The 16,975-nt window shown below is 55.3% G+C and overlaps 1 protein-coding gene across 2 annotated transcripts in view; it reads right to left on the bottom strand.

Moving 5' to 3' along the window:
• PRKCA (protein kinase C alpha) overlaps positions 1–16,975 on the bottom strand; it is a 360,631-nt gene that overhangs the window by 3,232 nt on the left and 340,424 nt on the right. The window contains exons 14-17 of one of the 2 annotated variants that reach the window (XM_060135365.1): positions 15,743–15,823; positions 10,843–10,950; positions 9,623–9,763; positions 3,687–3,734 (exon numbers count right to left, since the gene is read on the bottom strand). In XM_060135365.1, the coding sequence (XP_059991348.1) occupies positions 3,687–3,734; positions 9,623–9,763; positions 10,843–10,950; positions 15,743–15,823 (378 nt within the window). The remainder of the gene's footprint in view (positions 1–3,686; positions 3,735–9,622; positions 9,764–10,842; positions 10,951–15,742; positions 15,824–16,975) is intronic. The other variant, XM_060135366.1, reaches the window with a different exon arrangement.

Here is a 16,975-nt window from a genome sequence, read left to right as displayed (position 1 = left end):
TATCGTAAGCGACCCCTGCTTTTTAACTGGAGGCGAGTTCAGACCAGTGACTGCTGGGTGGTACGTGGGCGAACGAGTGGGGGGCTTGTCGGGGCCCCTCCAGTCACTCTGCGGGGGCCATGCTGCAGGTCCTGCCCATGCCTCGGGCCCTGCCACCTGCACGAGGGGCGGTGGGGCCTTCCCTTCACACTCCGCCTTCCCAAGGAGCACGAAGTGCCTCTGGGGCAAAGGTCAGCAGAAGCAGGGCCTGCGGCCTGCACCCCTCTACGTGCACAGGCCACCGTGAGCCAGTCGAAGGACTCTTCAAGGGAGAAAGGGCACGACGTTTCTCCCCAAGAATTAATCAAGGGTCTGCACTCGATACGCCAGTGAAACCAACCAACAGCAACCAACGTCCACAGAGCACCGCGGCCAGACGCCGCTGTGAAGATGACAACAGAGAAGAAAGAGCCCTGCTTCGGAGACACCAGTGGTCCTCATCCAGGGAAGGTTTTGCCCCCGCCCTGCAGACATCTGGCAACGTCTGAACTCTTTTTTGGTTGTCATGACCGGGGTGGGTAACCGCAAAGAGGTGTTGGCCCCGAGGTCCACAGGGCTGTGGCTGAGGAACCTGGAATATTCCAACCGCGAAGCAAGGCTCGGTGGGTCCCAAGGTCAGTGTGAGGGCAAAGGTGGAGGCCAAACAAGGGAACCAGGCAAGCCAGCCAGATCTGAGAGCAGGGAACGGAGAAGCTGCAGACGCTCAGGGCAGGAGTCTTGTACGCAAGTGTTACAGCCTCGGGGACTCGGCTGTGAGCAGAACACCCTTCGGGACTCCGATTAGTCAACACCCACTGCCCGGAAGGTTCCAAGCAAATCTATTCTGGGTGCTCCCAGCAGCTAGCACGTGTGCCCCCTTAGGAGGAGCTAACTTCCTTCACCGATTCCTGGTATTCACTGACTACGCAAGGATGAGCGAGAAGCAATTTCTGGGAAGAAAAATAAAAGAAGTCCCTAAGAGGAAGAGGACGGCGACATGGTGAATTCTCTCTCCTCCGCTAGCTGGAGACCCGTCCTTCCAGCTCCAGGCCCGTCCGTCTGTCCTGTGAACACATCACACAGCCTCTGTGCAACCACAAGGCTCAAAGGAAAGACTGACACCTTCCCCTGAGCACCTCCTGCAGAGTACTCGCAGATCAGCTTCCAACGAGAATTTCTCAAAGCCAGGGCTCCGCCGCCAAAGAAAAATAAAAAACAAAGTAAACGAAGAGATCCCAAGGTCTCAGAAGGGGGACCACGTGACCATCAACACGGAGGAGCCTGGGGATGGGATGATGCCTGAGGACGGGAAGTTCTGAAGCCGTGTCCAGAGGAGGCTCCTCCTAAAAGGCTGCGCAGCTTGTGAAGCCCGGGGTGGTGACGCGCGGACGGAAATCCTCGGCATGTAAGCTGCGTGCCCTGACCATGCTGCTGGCGGGGGCCAAGGGGGATGGCGGAGACCGGGTCAACCCAACCCCGAGCGGGCAGGCGGCGGCAAAGAATGAAAGCTCTGTGACTGTGAGAGGCTCTCGGCAAGCCGTGGGGGGCCGCGTCTGGAAGAGCTGAAGGCGGGGTCTGAGGATGAGCTGAGGTCCAAGGCTCAGGAGGGTAGATCTGACCTCGAGGGGGATCACACCGGACGGAAGACCCGCCCCCAAGGGGCGGGGGCAGCTCGGCTGCTTTTACGGGTTTGGCTCGATGACAGTCAGCACTTACTTTTCCACCACAGAGGGTCTCCCGGTGCTTTAAAAATGAGCGCTCCGCCACTCAGCGAAATCAGGGCAGAAATAGCCTCCTTTAGGTCAAATTGGAGAAGATCTTGAACTACTTGTCTTTCAAGACGTTTGTGCAAGAAATGCAACTGTCCTCATACCACCACCCGCGCCACCACCACCCACTGCACGGGATAATTAAACTCAGGGCCCTTTGGATCCCTGGGGAAAAGACAAACAATGGCTTTAACCAGCTATTGTCTTTTACGGTAGAGAAGAGTCTCCCGGCCACCTGTGAGCCAGTCTCACCGGGGCCATCAGCTTGGCGGGAAATGGCTCTCGGGCGCCATCTTGGATCTGAGAGGCAGCCAGAAGCGGCCCGGGGACCGAATGGAGGGTGCGGGGGACACCAGGCAGGCTGGCGTGTCCACGGCCTCGGGGCTCTCCGCCACCTGAGGACACAGCAGGTGAAGGCAGCACTCGCTAGCTGTGAGCAGAACCCCACGGCTGTGTGTGCGCTGCCCCAGCTCCGGAGGCCACCCACACCTTTCGCCAACTGAAGCTGCCAGGATGCCCGCGGGACGTGAGGTCCCCACGACTGCTTGGGACAAAGATTCGGGGGGGAGGGCGGAGGAAGTGGCCCGAGCACGGCTGGGCCAGCATGTGCGCCCGGACAGCTCCTCTGGCCATCCCCGAGACCGGACGGCCTCCGTGTTCGCGGTGACGCACTTGACACCAGGCGGAGACCCGGGGTACGGTGGGGATGAAGCACCCAACCAGAGGCCAGGAGCCGGGGTCAGCTTGGGCAGCGCACGTGCCTCTCTGTAAAGATAGACGGGGATGCGAACACCCACCTCCCACGGCTGTTGTGAGGTCAGAGGGACGGCATGTGTGCGACCCTTTCTAGATGACCAGGCCTGATACAGACCTACGACGCCACACGCAGCACACGTGCCCGGCGTGGAGACGGCCACTGATTACAGGCCAAGGACGAGTGGAACACTATTAACAGTCTATCTCCTGCCGTAGCTCTGGATTCAGGACTTCACTCCTCTGTTTTCTGGACGCTCCCACCCATTTGGTAAAATCATCGACGAGTAAAATGAATCCAGGAGAAAGCGAGATGGCAGACGTGTGGCAAAGCCCCGGGTGGGATCTGGGATGCGCCGCTCCCCACCCGGAGCCCCGCGTGGCGCACGGTCGGTCGGCTCACAGCCTCTGCATCTTTGCGGGGGGCCGTGGGGAAGGGGCGGAGCCTGAGCCGGGCTGTGGGCCTCTCGGCTGTGACTCTTACCTGGCAGAGGCCACCCAGAATGCACCACACACGTGCTGGTCTCAAGCCTGTGCCTTACACCTTGGTGTCTCGATGACGTAGAAATTAACCTCATGGTCACCGGCGCGGGACTTAGGGTGAGTGTGAGTAGCTCGAACACGCTGCCGTTACAGAGCCAAATGCCAAACCGACCCCGGGAGAGCACGAGGGTGCAGAACAAAGCCAGAGTAAAGGTGAGCAGCGCGACGAAGGAGAGAGGAAGCTTCGCAGGGTGGGGACCGTCTGCGCCGAGGACCAGACGCAGCTGGCTCGTCTTAGGGGAACCGTCCCCGCGTCCCCAGCCCCGGTCTGGGGAGCTGACCTCAGCCCCGCGCCGTGGTCCCCGTGGAGGGGTGGTGAGGACACGGCCAGCGGTGGGCTCGTATCCCTGACTCTTCATGTAGTTAAACCAGCGGCAGAAAGGAGCGGGCGCCTCCTGGGAGGTCACGTCCACACCAGGGAACCGTCCAGCGAGTGGGCTGGGCCGCCGGGCGGCAGCTGGGGTCTGCCCTTCCTAAGATCAGCATGCTGGGCGGGGGGCCTCCGTGCAGGGCCAGCACAGCAGGAGCGCACGCCAAGGGTTATGGGAGGAAGTGAGGTTAGTTTGCGCATTGCGTCACCCAAGGTTCTGGAGATGTGCTCACCGAAGGCCTGGACGCCCACTGAAGCCAGTGCATTTTGGTGCAGAAAGTCTGGAGAAGGAGAATGGGCAGAGGAGAGGATTTGGAAAACAGTCAGTGCCCGGCCTGGGGACAAAAGGAAAGGAGCGGGCCCCACGCAAAGGAGGCCACACGCCCATGTGAGCAACGTAGGGACAAAGTGTATAGATTCATGCACGCGTACAGCTTTCTGGAAGGTTACGGAAATGTCAGGTGGGCAGCGGGAGTGGTCCCTGGGGAGAGGGAGATCCCCCCGCCTTTTCATTTTATATCCTTCTCTACTGCTTAACCGTCTCTTTCACCGCAAGGAGACTGTATTTTAACAATAATTTTTTTAAAAAGGGACTGGGGCCTCTTTCACCTCCTGCCAGCGTTCCCTGGAGACAGGCCCTATTTTCTCAGACAAAATTAAACAGGGCTCCCCTCACCTGCCGCCTCAGAGCACCTCTCAGGAAAGGCCACTTCTGGCCTGGAGGCGGCTTTGAAGACGGACACACTAAATGGTTAGGTTCCTGCAGGTGAGAGCCCCGTGTGGTTGAGGGCAAAGGTTCTGGCTTGCCGTGGCCTGTACCCTCTGCAACGAGAACACGCACGCCGCCTGGTCTTTCTTTACACGCACGGCCAGCTTCAGGGCGCTCAAGGCCGCTTTTCCAAGAGTGGCTGTTGTCATGCCCAGCATCACGGCGCCTTCACTCCGGACCATGGGTACCGGACTGGTCCATTCCCTCGGCCAGAGGCCCGCAGGGCCTGCATTCCCCGTGACTCCCCGCCGGCAGCTCCCTGAGCCTTGCGAGAGCGCTCCTTATTCATGTTGATAATTATTCAAAAGCCTCCTTTCTTCCCATTTCTCTCTCAAGCAGAAAAGCGTCTGGGAGCATAACTACCAAGGAATAGGAAGACATCCTGCCTCCAATTAACCAAGGAGAAGGTGCTCTTACGTGGGTTCCAAGGCTTAAGTCCCACCTCAGCACATCATAATACGGCAGATTCTAGCCTCCCAAGGCTGGTTAGTGTCCATATGTTGTCAGAGAAGCTCCCTGAGCCTTGAGAATCTTGATTTTAATTAGCATCACTGCTTTGGTTCCACGGAAAGGTCAAGAGGATGAACCCCACCTGCCACCTGGGAGAACCCGAGGCTGCCGTCCACTCCAGGGTCTTCTTCTCCTGTGACCTGGAGAGCTGCTACCCTGTACAAATAACTTCTCAGAGCAATTATCAAAAGAATACAGTGCCATGGGATGTCCTTAGTTCTAGGAAATACACATGGAATTATTTAGGTGTAAAGAGGCATTATTTAGGTGTAAGTCTGCAACTTACTTTCAAGTGGTTCAGAAAAGAAAATATGTACATGTGTGTCCTTGCCTACACGCCCTCACAGAGGTGCAGAGGAAGAATGGCACAGGGAATGTGCTGAAATGGTAGCACTGAGGGAATGCGGGTGAAGGAGATGCAGCAATTCTTTACACTGCCTTTGCAACTCTTCCGCAAGTCTGAAATTAATAATTATTTCAAAATAAATAAAAGATATTAAAGAGAATACTGCATTAACTTTGATAATCAAACCATCATCAAACTATCTAAACAAACTAATGACCCTGTGAGAAAAAGGGCTTTGAGGCCATCAGGAAAATGAACCTGACCGTGCATCTCACCGCAGACCCGAGGAAAGTCCTTCTCTTCCTTTTTCTCTTTTTGATAAAATAACGGCAGCAATTTCCCAAGAAAGCCTACCTGAGATAGACATGCCTATTTCTAAAGTGCTCTGCTCACCCACCAATCCTGGATACACTTCTCAGTGTTCACTTCGTAGATTAATTTCTAATAACCATTTCAGTACAGGGGGCGCTTCTGGCCGGCCTGTGAACTAGCTCTTCTGCTCGTTGGTGCCAATGGATAGAATCCAGAAAGAGAAGCACCAATTACCTCTCTGCTGCCGACGCTTGCGGAGACTGTTATTCCTCGTGGGTGGGCTGAACGGAGACGTGAAGGCTCTTCTTGGGCATTTTATTCACATGAATAATAAATCAGGACAAACGCCTACAAAATTCAGAGTGACGCTGGCTCAGGATCTCGGGCTCGCGTGTGCCTCTGAGGGCGGCCTGCAGGGAGTAAGATGCAGGCCTTCTATGGTTTCAGGAAAAGCAAACAGGAAGAGCTTTCCTTCTGCGGGGGGTGCTCAGGACGCTGGGCCATCGTCCTTTCGTGGGACCTCCTCCTTCACAGAGAGGCAACTAAAGAGAAAACTGAAACCAGCTTGCCTTGTGCTTTTGTTCCACAGGGAGGAAGGGACGCTGCGGAGCTGCTAACACTCTCCAGGAGAGCATCACAGCACAGCCGTCTGCTTTTGCTTTGGCTTCGGTTTTTCCAAAGAAACCAGCACGCGAGGATGGGCCCGCTTCCTAGCAAATCATCTTCACCTTCACAGTCGCACACGGGCCACGGATTCTCCCACCGTGGGGGGCCGCAGGGCAGGCTCCCGACTCCCTCTTGGAGCTGGTGCACCCCTGAGCCTCCAGACTCGCCCCCTCGGGGGGAAGGCCACGGTCCCACCCGCCTGACACTGTCACCCCTCCCCCCGCCCTCCTTCGCGTGCGGCCTTGAACAGAACCCAGGCTGCCGCCGCGCTGCAGACCCACCCCTGGTGTTGCCGTGGATGGGACGCTCTGCTGGGGCCTCTTCGCGGACCCAGTGCGTGGCGCCGTGCACCGGGACGGCGGGCCACGTCTGCCAGCACGCTGCTGCAGCTTCCGGGAGACGGGAAGGCGAGCAGAGCCAGGGCACCGTGGGAGCCCCGACCCCCCAGGGAAGCGCTGGCTGCCCATTGGCACGGTAGCTCAGCTGAGGGAAGTCAGTGACGCTGCAAAAACTTTCACTGGAGGGTCCAAAACGAACGTAAAAACTAAAACAAACATGAGACTCCCAAGCTTACAGGCAAGCCTGATCTCCCGACAACCGCGGGCACCTGCTGCTGGTGTTCACAGTAACCAAGGCCTTGATTTCGCGGGAGCCAGGGGCCAACGGTCCTTAATACGATAAGTCTCAGGGAAACTGATTCCCCAGCACTTGCTACAAACGCACCGAGCAGACTTCGCCCAGGCAGACACGGTAGCCAGCCAGGGCTACAAACACTGCTCAGAGGAGGAGAGCTGCTCTCAGCGTCGGGTTCGCTGCACGCGCTGAGGAAGGGCCTCTGGCAGAAACACCTGCCTGACGGGTTTCTCAGCAGCGAAAGCCAGGCTGGTGCCACCGCATCTCTCTCTAAACAACAACGCTGCCCGCCAGAGAGGACGCAGCTCCGGGTTTTATCCAGAAACTCTTTTGACTCTGTAATTGGCTCTGGGTGAGGGAACTACACTTTCCCCCGAGAAAGCCGGGAACCCCTCTCGCGGAGTAACTCAGAGGCCGTCGGGTCTCCTCTGCTGCTGCCGTGTCAAGCCCCACGTGTCTGGCAGCCTCGACGGCAGCGTGCCGTACGCTGCTTCCTGCAGGTGGGAACGGCCACTATTGCTCCTGGCACGTGGTCTTGCCGCCCCAGCGCAGTGTCCCGGGAGACCGCTGAGATGCCCCTTCCTGAGATAAGGGCCTCATTCTGCGGCCGTGCAGGGGGCTTGCTGTAGGGATGAACTCTCTGGGGGCCAGAACCCTCCAACCTGTCCCCATGCCCTTGACGCTCTTCTGCTTTGGGACAAAAAGTCTGCTGCTTGTTCCCGTGGCCGCTCGCACCCACCGTGGTTTCCGCTTCCCGCCTCTCCCATCCCCTGTCCTTCTGCATTTTCTCCCAGCTTCTTCCTTTTCTGTCTCCAGACTCCCCAGCACAACGTGGGTTTCTGCCTGGGCCGTCTCACTGCGAGCAGATGAGCTCTCACCAGACAGGCCCTTCGCACGAATCCGTCCGTTTTAGGGCCTTGGTCCATGATTTCCACGTCTGTTTGTGAGTTCGGGGGCTGTTTCTTCACAGCCAGACGCAGTTTATTCTTTTTTAAAAATTTAACCAGCACTCGGTTGAACAATGACCAGACAAGCAGCAGCGTTCCAGGAATAAATAAATACACTCCCCGCCCCAGACCCAGCTCCCGGCTCAACTGCCTGCCACAGGCTGTGACCATGCGGTCCAGTGAGTTCTGTGGCCCACGGGGAACGGTGCATTCTTGGCTGTCGGAGCCAAGGACCCTCTGGCTTCCCCTCATCTGAGTTCAGGGCCACCGTTGCCATAGGTGGGAAGCTATGAGAAGACACAACTTCTTCTGCCAGTGAGGCAGGAATAAGCAGAAAAGGAAGATGGATAAATCACGGTTGACTTCGCTGCATGGAGCCTCCTTCTGCAACGTGACTGACAAGTAGCTGCGTTTTGCTCGACAGGCAGAGCAGGGTCAGCGTGCGTCTCTACGTTGTTCCTGTACAGAAACTAAGCTGTGTGTAGGCTGCTACTGTACACCTTTCATACTTAACTTAAGAAGGCTAAAGAGATATGAAAGGGAAGATAGAAAATCCCTAACAATATTCCTCTGAGACGCCGGCAGCGCCATTTATCACTGTCTTCATCTTCCTCCCTCTTAAAACCAGGTTTTGTAACCTGGAGGGCCGGCATCCTCTCCTAGGAGAGCCTCCCGACTCAGGGCCCAGAACTGGCTGCAGAGAAGACGGCGCAGAGGAGACATAAGGCCCCTCCTTGAAACGCCAACTCAGGAGGAAGTCAACTGACCCGATTCATTTTAGGTTTTCTTCGGTTTGTGCTAAAAGTATCTTGGAAAAATAAAATCCGTGGGCTCGCCACCAGCAGGACGAGAGGCCACATAAGCACATTGGATGAGAAAGCTGCCGCTCTAAGAATAAGCCCTGAGCCGCCCAGCCGGTGCCCTAGCGCCCCGGGAGGGTCCCCTTAGCCAGCTCACGGGCACCTGTCAGACGAGACAGATTTGGGCCGCGTCACCACTGGGGGTGCTTCTGAAGCCGACTGTGGTACAAAGCTGCTACCCGGTGCTCTCGGGAGCCCACCCCATCCTGGCCGAGACGGGGCGGAGCCGGAAGGCATGGATCCACCCGGCCCTCAGGAACGGGGTGCGGGGCAAAGCGGGACTGCCTGGGAGGCACGGCAGGGCCGCAGGTGGGGTGAGTGAGGGGGCAGACGTCTTACAGACACTCGGTTTATCTCCAGAGGCATAGACGTGAAGACGAGCCACTGTGCAGTGGGGAAAGGATCGCGGGCCACAACACCGAAGTCTGCACCCTGGTTCCACCACCCGCTGTGTGTCCTCCAGCAAGTGACTCAGCCTCTCTGTGCCGCAGGGTTCTCAACTGTAAACTGGGGACAACTGTAGCTACCTCACAGGGTCGCTGTGAGGGCTAAATGAACGAATTTGTAAAGCACTGAGAGCAGGGAGGGCCTGGGGCGTAGTGTTTGCCAAATAAATGCAAAAAAACCCCAAACCCCAAACAAACGGGAGACTCCAGGAGTCAGACAGGACGTGTCTGAACAAAGGCAGCAGTGCCGGCGATGCCAGCGGGCACACAGCCCCCGCGGCAGGGCTGGCCAGCGTGGGAACCGCGCCCGGGCCGCCGGGGGCCAGCTGAGGCCCAGTTATGCTGCAGGGCTCCCGTCGGGCGAGGCCAAGCCAGGAGAGCTGCAGCGGACAGGGGTCCTGCCGAGGACTCAGCGCAAGGACGACAGCCACGTGGGGCGCACGAGGCCCGGGCCCCGCAGCCGACCTGCCCCGGTCCTCGCGTCATCCGGGGGACTCTGCTGCCCTCTTTGGGGCACAGGTGCCACAGGCTCCCCTGACGCTCAAGGTCAGCTCAGACCTCGCGCGCAAGGGCCAGGCTGGGGCCTGCAGAGGCCGGCGGTCAGCAGCCCCCTCTCTGCCGACAAAGCCCCCGGGATCGGGGGAAACAGGGCTGGGGAAACGGCCCCGGCCCCGACTCACCACTTTGGGCTTGAAGGGCGGCTGGACCTCCCTGTTCTCCAGCTTCTCCCAGTCGATCCTCCGGAAGAAGGTGTGTTCCCGCACGTCCCGCTCTCCCTCGGGCCCGCAGCCCAGCCGCTTGCCGGGGTGTTTGGTCATCAGCTAGAAAGTGGGAGGAGAGAGAGCTCTCACGTGGAGCATGGTAACCTGGTGACTGCAGTTGACAGTCCTGGATAGTACAACTGAGTCCGTTGACCGCAGGACAGAAGCGGTCTCACCAAAAAAACAAAGGTGATGTGAGGTGACGGATGTATTAACTCAACTGTGGGAGTCCTTTCACACTGTACACATACATCAAACCATCACAGTGTGTGCTTTAAATATATTACCATTTTATTTGTCAATTACACCTCAATAAAGCTGAAAAAAAGAGAAACAGAAAGACCCCCTCAAAAACCAGGGGAAAAGGGAATGCCAGGTCCAGCGCCCGCTCTATTGCTGCGCTGCCCCCAGCCCTGACGGCAGGGATGCCTGGACCACGTCTTAGGATGCTCTGAGTGACGCCAACTCACACAATGGGGACACGAGTGGGCCTTTCTACAGTGATTTCTGTGATAAGGAAACGGGGAAGCAATCTGGACCCACAGCAAACACAAGAAGAATTTAAGTAGCCGTCTCTATATACTGTTTCAGGAGCTGCCATTCTCTATGTGCATTAAGAACACATATACGTAAAAGGGCACGCAATTGCTAAAAACCGTGTGTGCCGGAAGTATCACAGGCCAGCATCACACAGGATGCTATATAACAAGCAGCACATGCCTATTTACTGCCCGGACCAAGATGCCCTCAGAGACTCATGGTTCGGAAAAAACAGTGCTGTCACAAGAAGGGTGACGAGTTGGGGCTTCCCTGGTGGCGCAGTGCTTGAGAGTCCGCCTGCCGATGCAGGGGACGCGGGTTCGTGCCCCGGTCCGGGAAGATCCCACGTGCCGCGGAGCAGCTGGGCCCGTGAGCCATAGCCGCTGAGCCTGCGCGTCCGGAGCCCGTGCTCCGCAACGGAAGAGGCCACAGCAGTGAGAGGCCCGCGTACCGCAAAAAAAAAAGGCGTGACGAGTTAACTGCAAACCCAGTGGCGTGGGCATGTGGTCCCCCCACAGTGCCTCTTAGAACCGTCTGCATGGCATCTCCCCAGTGGACCCTCTTGTCCACGGCCACCAAAGGAACCCAAGCCTACCTACCCCTTTGCAGATGGAGACGGCCTCCCTGGACAAGGACTTCGGGTACGAGACGTTGTGCTCCATGATGGACTGAAACAGCTCGTCTTCATCCTCGCCATCAAACGGAGGCTGCGCCGGAAGAGAGGGGGAGGGGGCGCCTAGGCTGAGCGATTCCACACCTTGCCACGGCGCCCGCACACCCAACCCAGCACCGGGAAACAGAGCGGGCCTCTCCCACATGCACGCGGCAGGCTGCAGGCTTAGCTAGATGACCTCGCGGGCTGTCTTTCATTAGGTTGGCGGTCGGGTGTGTTTTTCATTTTCTCCTCTGTCCCTTGCCTCACTCTGGGCAACCCCAAACACTCTTCAGGGAAGGTGTTTTTGAGTAATGTTTTTAAGGATTTGCAAATAAGTTACAATTAACCCATTAATCTTGTAATTACGTGTTAAACAATCTCACTACGATCAAGTGAGGTTACAGATGGCCTTGCGTTCAGAAGGTGCGCGAGGGTGGAGAAGGCGGATGCCTTTGGGTTCTGAACCTGGGGTGAAGGGGACGCAGAACACGGGCATAGAGGGCTCTCCCCAGGCCCAGGAATCCACACCCGGGCCCTCTGCTCTGTCGGGGGCCTGCCGCCGGCACGGCGGCGGTGACGGGGGCTTGCCATCCCCTGGGCACCTCTCTGTCCTCTTCTACCGCGTTTGCAATCCCCACCTGGACAGTGGGGGGCACGGCAGCACGGGGGCAGCTCACAGCTTTAAAGCCAGGTGGCTCTGGATCAGAACGCGGGCCCTGCCGCCTCCTGGCTGGGTGTCCATGGGCCAGTGACCCACCTCTTTCGTTCGCAGTTTTCCAATTTGTAAAACAGGGCTCCCTGGTGAGTCTAAAGTGTCTGAGATTTTGTCTCGTGCCCAGTGAGTGCCCAATGAAGGGTGCGGGGTGCCGATGTTGGTATTGGCCAAGGGCCAGCGCGGAGGCCGGTCCCCCTGCCCATCCCACCGCTTCTCTGCCTGACAGCATCAACCTACTTCTCCTGAGCACCTGTTCCGTGACGCCTGCAAAACAGGCAGTTATTTTCAAATCACGACGTATAGTGTGGAGTTCCTTGTTTTTCACTGGCTGTTGCCCCCCCCCCCCAGTTTCTCTGTAGCTACCCGTGCTCCCGGTCAGGCTAACGCCGTGAGGTGACACATCGTCGGAGATGGACTCGTGTGTCCAGGGCACATATATACCTGCTTCCAGCGTTGTCTTCTAATAACTGACACTTCTACCAACATCTCTGTGCACATCACTGTTTCCTCCCTGACTTCCTAAGAATAACTCCCAGGTGTGGGATGATGTGAACATTCCGATGGTTCCCGGTCAATCTCTCCAGGTCACCCCGGGAGCACCCTCCCAGGTCACTGCTTGCTCTCAGGCCCGGGTGCTGAAGGCCGGTCAACGGTGGAGCATTACAGTCACATGCACCTTCCCCCCCAGCGACGGAGCCTGGGGACCCAGGGGTGATGTGCGGTGCAGTCCTCGCATACAGGACCATTTTGGATGGCTTCCCTTCCCTCTTTCCCCCATCCCTGTGTTACATCCCTGGACCCACAGCAAACACAAGAAGAATTTAAGTAGCCGTCTCTATATACTGTTTCAGGAGCTGAATCTGTAGATTTCTACAGATCTGGACTCACTGTTTCAAGCTAAGCTACCTGCTAACTAAAGGCCTGGCTTGGTGTAAAAAAATGTCTGAACGGGGAGTGCTCTCCTTGGTGATGTGTAATTTGTGGATTTTAAATAGGCAAGTGAGGGGTGAGGTTCACGCTTCCCAGAATGGTTCCGGAATCACTGACTAGTCAGTGGTCACGGGGGCCCTGCCATGGTCATGTACAGATCACTGATGCGGGGTGGGGGGGGAGTACCCAGGGACAATTCTGGCTGCAGTTCTGGGATGAAGGACTCGTTACCGAGTCACCAGGAATGGAGACCAAGCATAAGTGACCCTGGCGGGAAGGCACATAAGAGGAGAGGGCTGGGTGCTTTGTGACGAACGCCCAGACGCTCTGAGCAGCAAGATGCTCGTTACCGGGCCGGGTAAATACGATTTATGCTCGAACGTAATCTTATTTGTCAAGCGGTCCAGGAGCTGCAGGAAGACTCAGGGTGTTCTACACTCCACTGCCCCCCTGCCTGCGGACAGCAAATAAAGCAAACGAGAAGAAAACTGCGATAAACTGTCTTCTCTTCCTGCTCAACTTCAGCCCTCTGTGATTACAGAGGATACACTGAGACCTCAACCCCATCAACAAGTTGATAATTAATCTCCCTTTTCAATAAGGACATCCATTCCCTGTAGCTTGTGGGCGTGATCTGAGCAGAGCCTTCATTATCCTTTCTGGGCTGAGTCACGGCCCAGGAACATGTTTAAATTTGCCCTGAGGAGTCATCAGGACTTAAGAAGGGGGTTCTGAAATGAAAACCCCGTTTGTGGCAGGCGCGGTGGAGAGTTAGAGGACCCGCAGCTGGGCCCGACGACACTGCATCCCAACGTGGGATGCTTTTCAAATGCCGTATTTAAGGAGTGTCGCCATTTCCACGTGACTCTGAATGAAAGCAGGGCTTGTTTCCTGGACTCCAGAGTCAGAACGTTTGAGTGGGGTCTCGAGGGGAACTCAGCTTTCTGCGCCTTTGCGAACAGATAGCTCCCACGGGGGCAAACAATTCAGTCAAATTTTACTGTCAAAATGCCAAGGAGGGGAAATTAACTTAAGGTGCAGGCGATCTGTGTTCTGCCAGCGGCTGTCTCGCTGACAATGGTTCTACGGAACTGGCTTTTCTGTGTTTGCACACGGAAGTATATAGCCTTAAGAAGAATGGTTCCTTGATGGAAGAAACCTAAATAAATAATACACAAACCACTTTTTAAATATCAAGTCTCAACATCATTGAGAAATAAAGACCAAATATAGGTGGAACCTCATCTTTTAATACTTAAAAGACAACTTTAGTATCTATATGATGTAAGACACAACGAAAGAGAGAAAGGAGAGACCACGGGGGTCTCCCAGCCCAGAGGGAAAGCCAATGGTCTCGCGATGGTCTCCACGGCCCGGGGCCTGGTGCCCTCTCTTCCTCTCTGATCTCAGCCTCCTACTCCGTCTCTAGCTCACTCCACTCCAGCCACATGGGCGGCTTCCTCTCCGTTCCTTAAGTGTAAAGCTGTGCACTCCCACCCCAGGGCCTTTGCACTGGCTGTTCCCTCTGTCTGGAACGCTCTTCCCCCCGGATGTGCACGTGGACATCCTCTCACTTCCTTCTGGTCTTAACTTTATCTTCTATGTGAGGCCCTCCCTGGCGCTCCGAGCTAAAACTTCAACCCTCCCCCAACACTCTACGTCCTTCTGCTTTGTTACTTTTCTTCTTAGCTTATCACTGTTACAGTCCACCAACTGCAGATCAAAAATGAAATAAAAGTCCAAAACGGTTTATAAAGCAAAACTTGGGAATTCCCTGGTGGTCCAGTGGTTAGGACTCCACGCTTTCACTGCCAAGGGCCCAGGATCGATCCCTGGTCGGGGAACTAAGATCCCACAAGCTGTGCGGTGTGGCCCAAAATAAATATAAAATAAATAAATAAAAAGCAAAACTTGAATTTGCCACATACCAACAGATACTTAAATAACACTTATATTGCAATTACAACTAGGTACATAGCATTTATACTGTGTTAGGTATACTGCGTAATAGCAAGATGATGTAAAGTGCACGGGCGGATGTGCCTGGGTTACACGCAATTCCCACACCATTTATACAAGGGACTTGAGCCTCCAAGGACTCTGGTTTACCCGTGGGAGTCCTGGAACCAGTTCCCAAGGATGCCGAGGAGGGGCCCGCACATCATTTCCGTATCTGCCTGTCTACTGTCTTTCTCTGGACTGTAACCTTACTGAAGGGAAGGGTCTCTGTCTGTGTTGCTCACAGCCATTCCCACGCACATTCAGTAAGTACGCACTGAATGAATAATAAATGAGTCAATGGATGTAACATGTCAGAAAGGGTGACTTCTCCCCAGGAACAAAGATTTCTTTGGGGGCAGCTCTGCTACTCGATGTGGGTGTTTCTCTGCATCCTCTCTTACAGAGGCTCTTGGCTAGGGAGGGCACACTCCCCGGCACACTTGAGGGCTGAGAGTTAATAAAAGCTGCCCACGACAGAATCATTAGTAGGTACAATGGCAGAGATCTGAAATGTGTGAAATGCACCGCTGTCATTCTTAATCCACTGAGATTTGGGGGTGGGAGCTGTTTGTCAACAGCAGCGGGTGTGACTTACCCTAGTAACACAGATACTAAGGCCACCACCTTAGAAAGTGCCCCATTAGGCAGCGATGCCCTTGGTCACCTGACACGTCACACAGCCAAGGGAAACCTAATCTGCCTTTTCTTAACCGGAAGTTCAGCCTCGCTGGGCTTTTGTGAAAATTACAATGAATTGCCCAAGGAGAGAGAAGGGCAGACGGGAGAGGCTATTAAAACACTCCTTCCAGTTTAACTAACTTCTTCCTTTACAATAATACCGGCTCTACAGCCGGGAGCGGCCGGGGTGATTTCTGCAGAGAAACGTGCGGTGAAGGCCAATCCCACCCAAGGGCTGAGACACCGAAAACAAAAGGCCACCACTGTCCTCAAGGTGCAGGGACCTTTGGCGGGTGATGCAAAAGCTGTATGGTCCACACTCCAGGGTGTAGCTTTCAATTTGGGTTTTTAGGACTAGAAGATCATTTCTGTACAATTTCTCCCTCTTTCACCAGGATCAGGGGAGTCAGACCAGCACCGGCCATTCCACACGGCCAGGTCCTGCTATCGTGGTCCCCACAGAGCTGAGCCTTCATGTTACGTGGCGACACACAAGCATGAAAACACAGGGAAACATTACCTGCCCGGCCAGCATTTCATATAACAGGACGCCGTAGGCCCACCAGTCCACGGATTTCCCATACGGCTGATAAGCGATTATCTGTGTGAAAACAAACACATCAACTACATTTAGTGGCCAATCAGAAAGCCTGTGTTGGAACAGGGAAGTCAAGCGTGTAGTCATTTACACACTCCGTTCATGCAAATGAGGTGATGGTAACATTTGTCGCTGGGTTTTGAAGGGGACCCTTCGAATCAGACACACAGAGAACTCTCGCCCCATGATTTTGGAATTTCTCTTCTGAATCCACCGGGAGATGCCACGGCACTGCTGGAAGGTAGATTTACTGATCTTCTTGGGTGAAAATGATTTGGGCACTGAGGTGGATTTCATTTGTGGAAAAAGCCCGAGGTCATTCAGAGCAAAGGTCTGATAAATAAGACAATCAAACTATGTCACAGAATTTTGCTGAAAGATGATGTGAGGAGGACGAAAGACTAAAGGAAACATGCTGGTTTCCTTGGGCTGCACAACCCGCCCAAGGGCATCTGCTGAAGGACTGATGTTTTGAAATGTTTTTGAAAGAGACAAAAAAACGCAGTAATCAAGTGTAAGATTTGGACCTTGTCTGAATCTTGATTCAAACCACCCCAACGTAGAAAGAAATTGGGAAAATTAAAATACGGTCTTGAATTAGATGACGCTGTGGGAATCGTTGCTAATATCGTCATGTGGGATAAACGGTCCGATGATTAGTTACGAAGGGTCCTTTTCAGTTAGAGGGGAGCGTATGCAGGGGTGACGTGCGTGAGAGATGAAGTATTTAGGGGTGAAATGACCCAGGGTATCTTAGATTTGGTTTAGATACGTCAGTAAAATCAGGGTCGGGGGAGGAATCGATGAAACGAGCTGTCTGCAGCTGGGGATGGGCCCCGGGACCTTGCCCCTCTGAGACTCTCAGACGTGCTACGGGGGCTCTGCACCTTCCCCCCACCGCCCCCCGTGGAAGGGGGTGATACTGACTCAGATTTCCGAGAGGCGTGACTTATCACAACGCAGCGGCTGCGTCCCAGGTAGGCCGTGTGCCAAAGGCACCCACTTTCCAGATCCGAGGATCTGCCCCGGAATTCGGGGCGAGGATGTAACGAACAGGTGCTCAGCACAATCACCTGCCATTCTGCAGAAAAACTGGACTTTGGGGTGTTCTAGGGTATCTTCCAAACGGCCCCTATGTCTCATTAAACGTCCTGG

Source organism: Lagenorhynchus albirostris, chromosome 20 (assembly GCF_949774975.1).
Source record: "Lagenorhynchus albirostris chromosome 20, mLagAlb1.1, whole genome shotgun sequence".
NCBI classification, from domain to species: domain Eukaryota; kingdom Metazoa; phylum Chordata; class Mammalia; order Artiodactyla; family Delphinidae; genus Lagenorhynchus; species Lagenorhynchus albirostris.
This window is presented reverse-complemented; position numbering and strand designations above follow the sequence as displayed.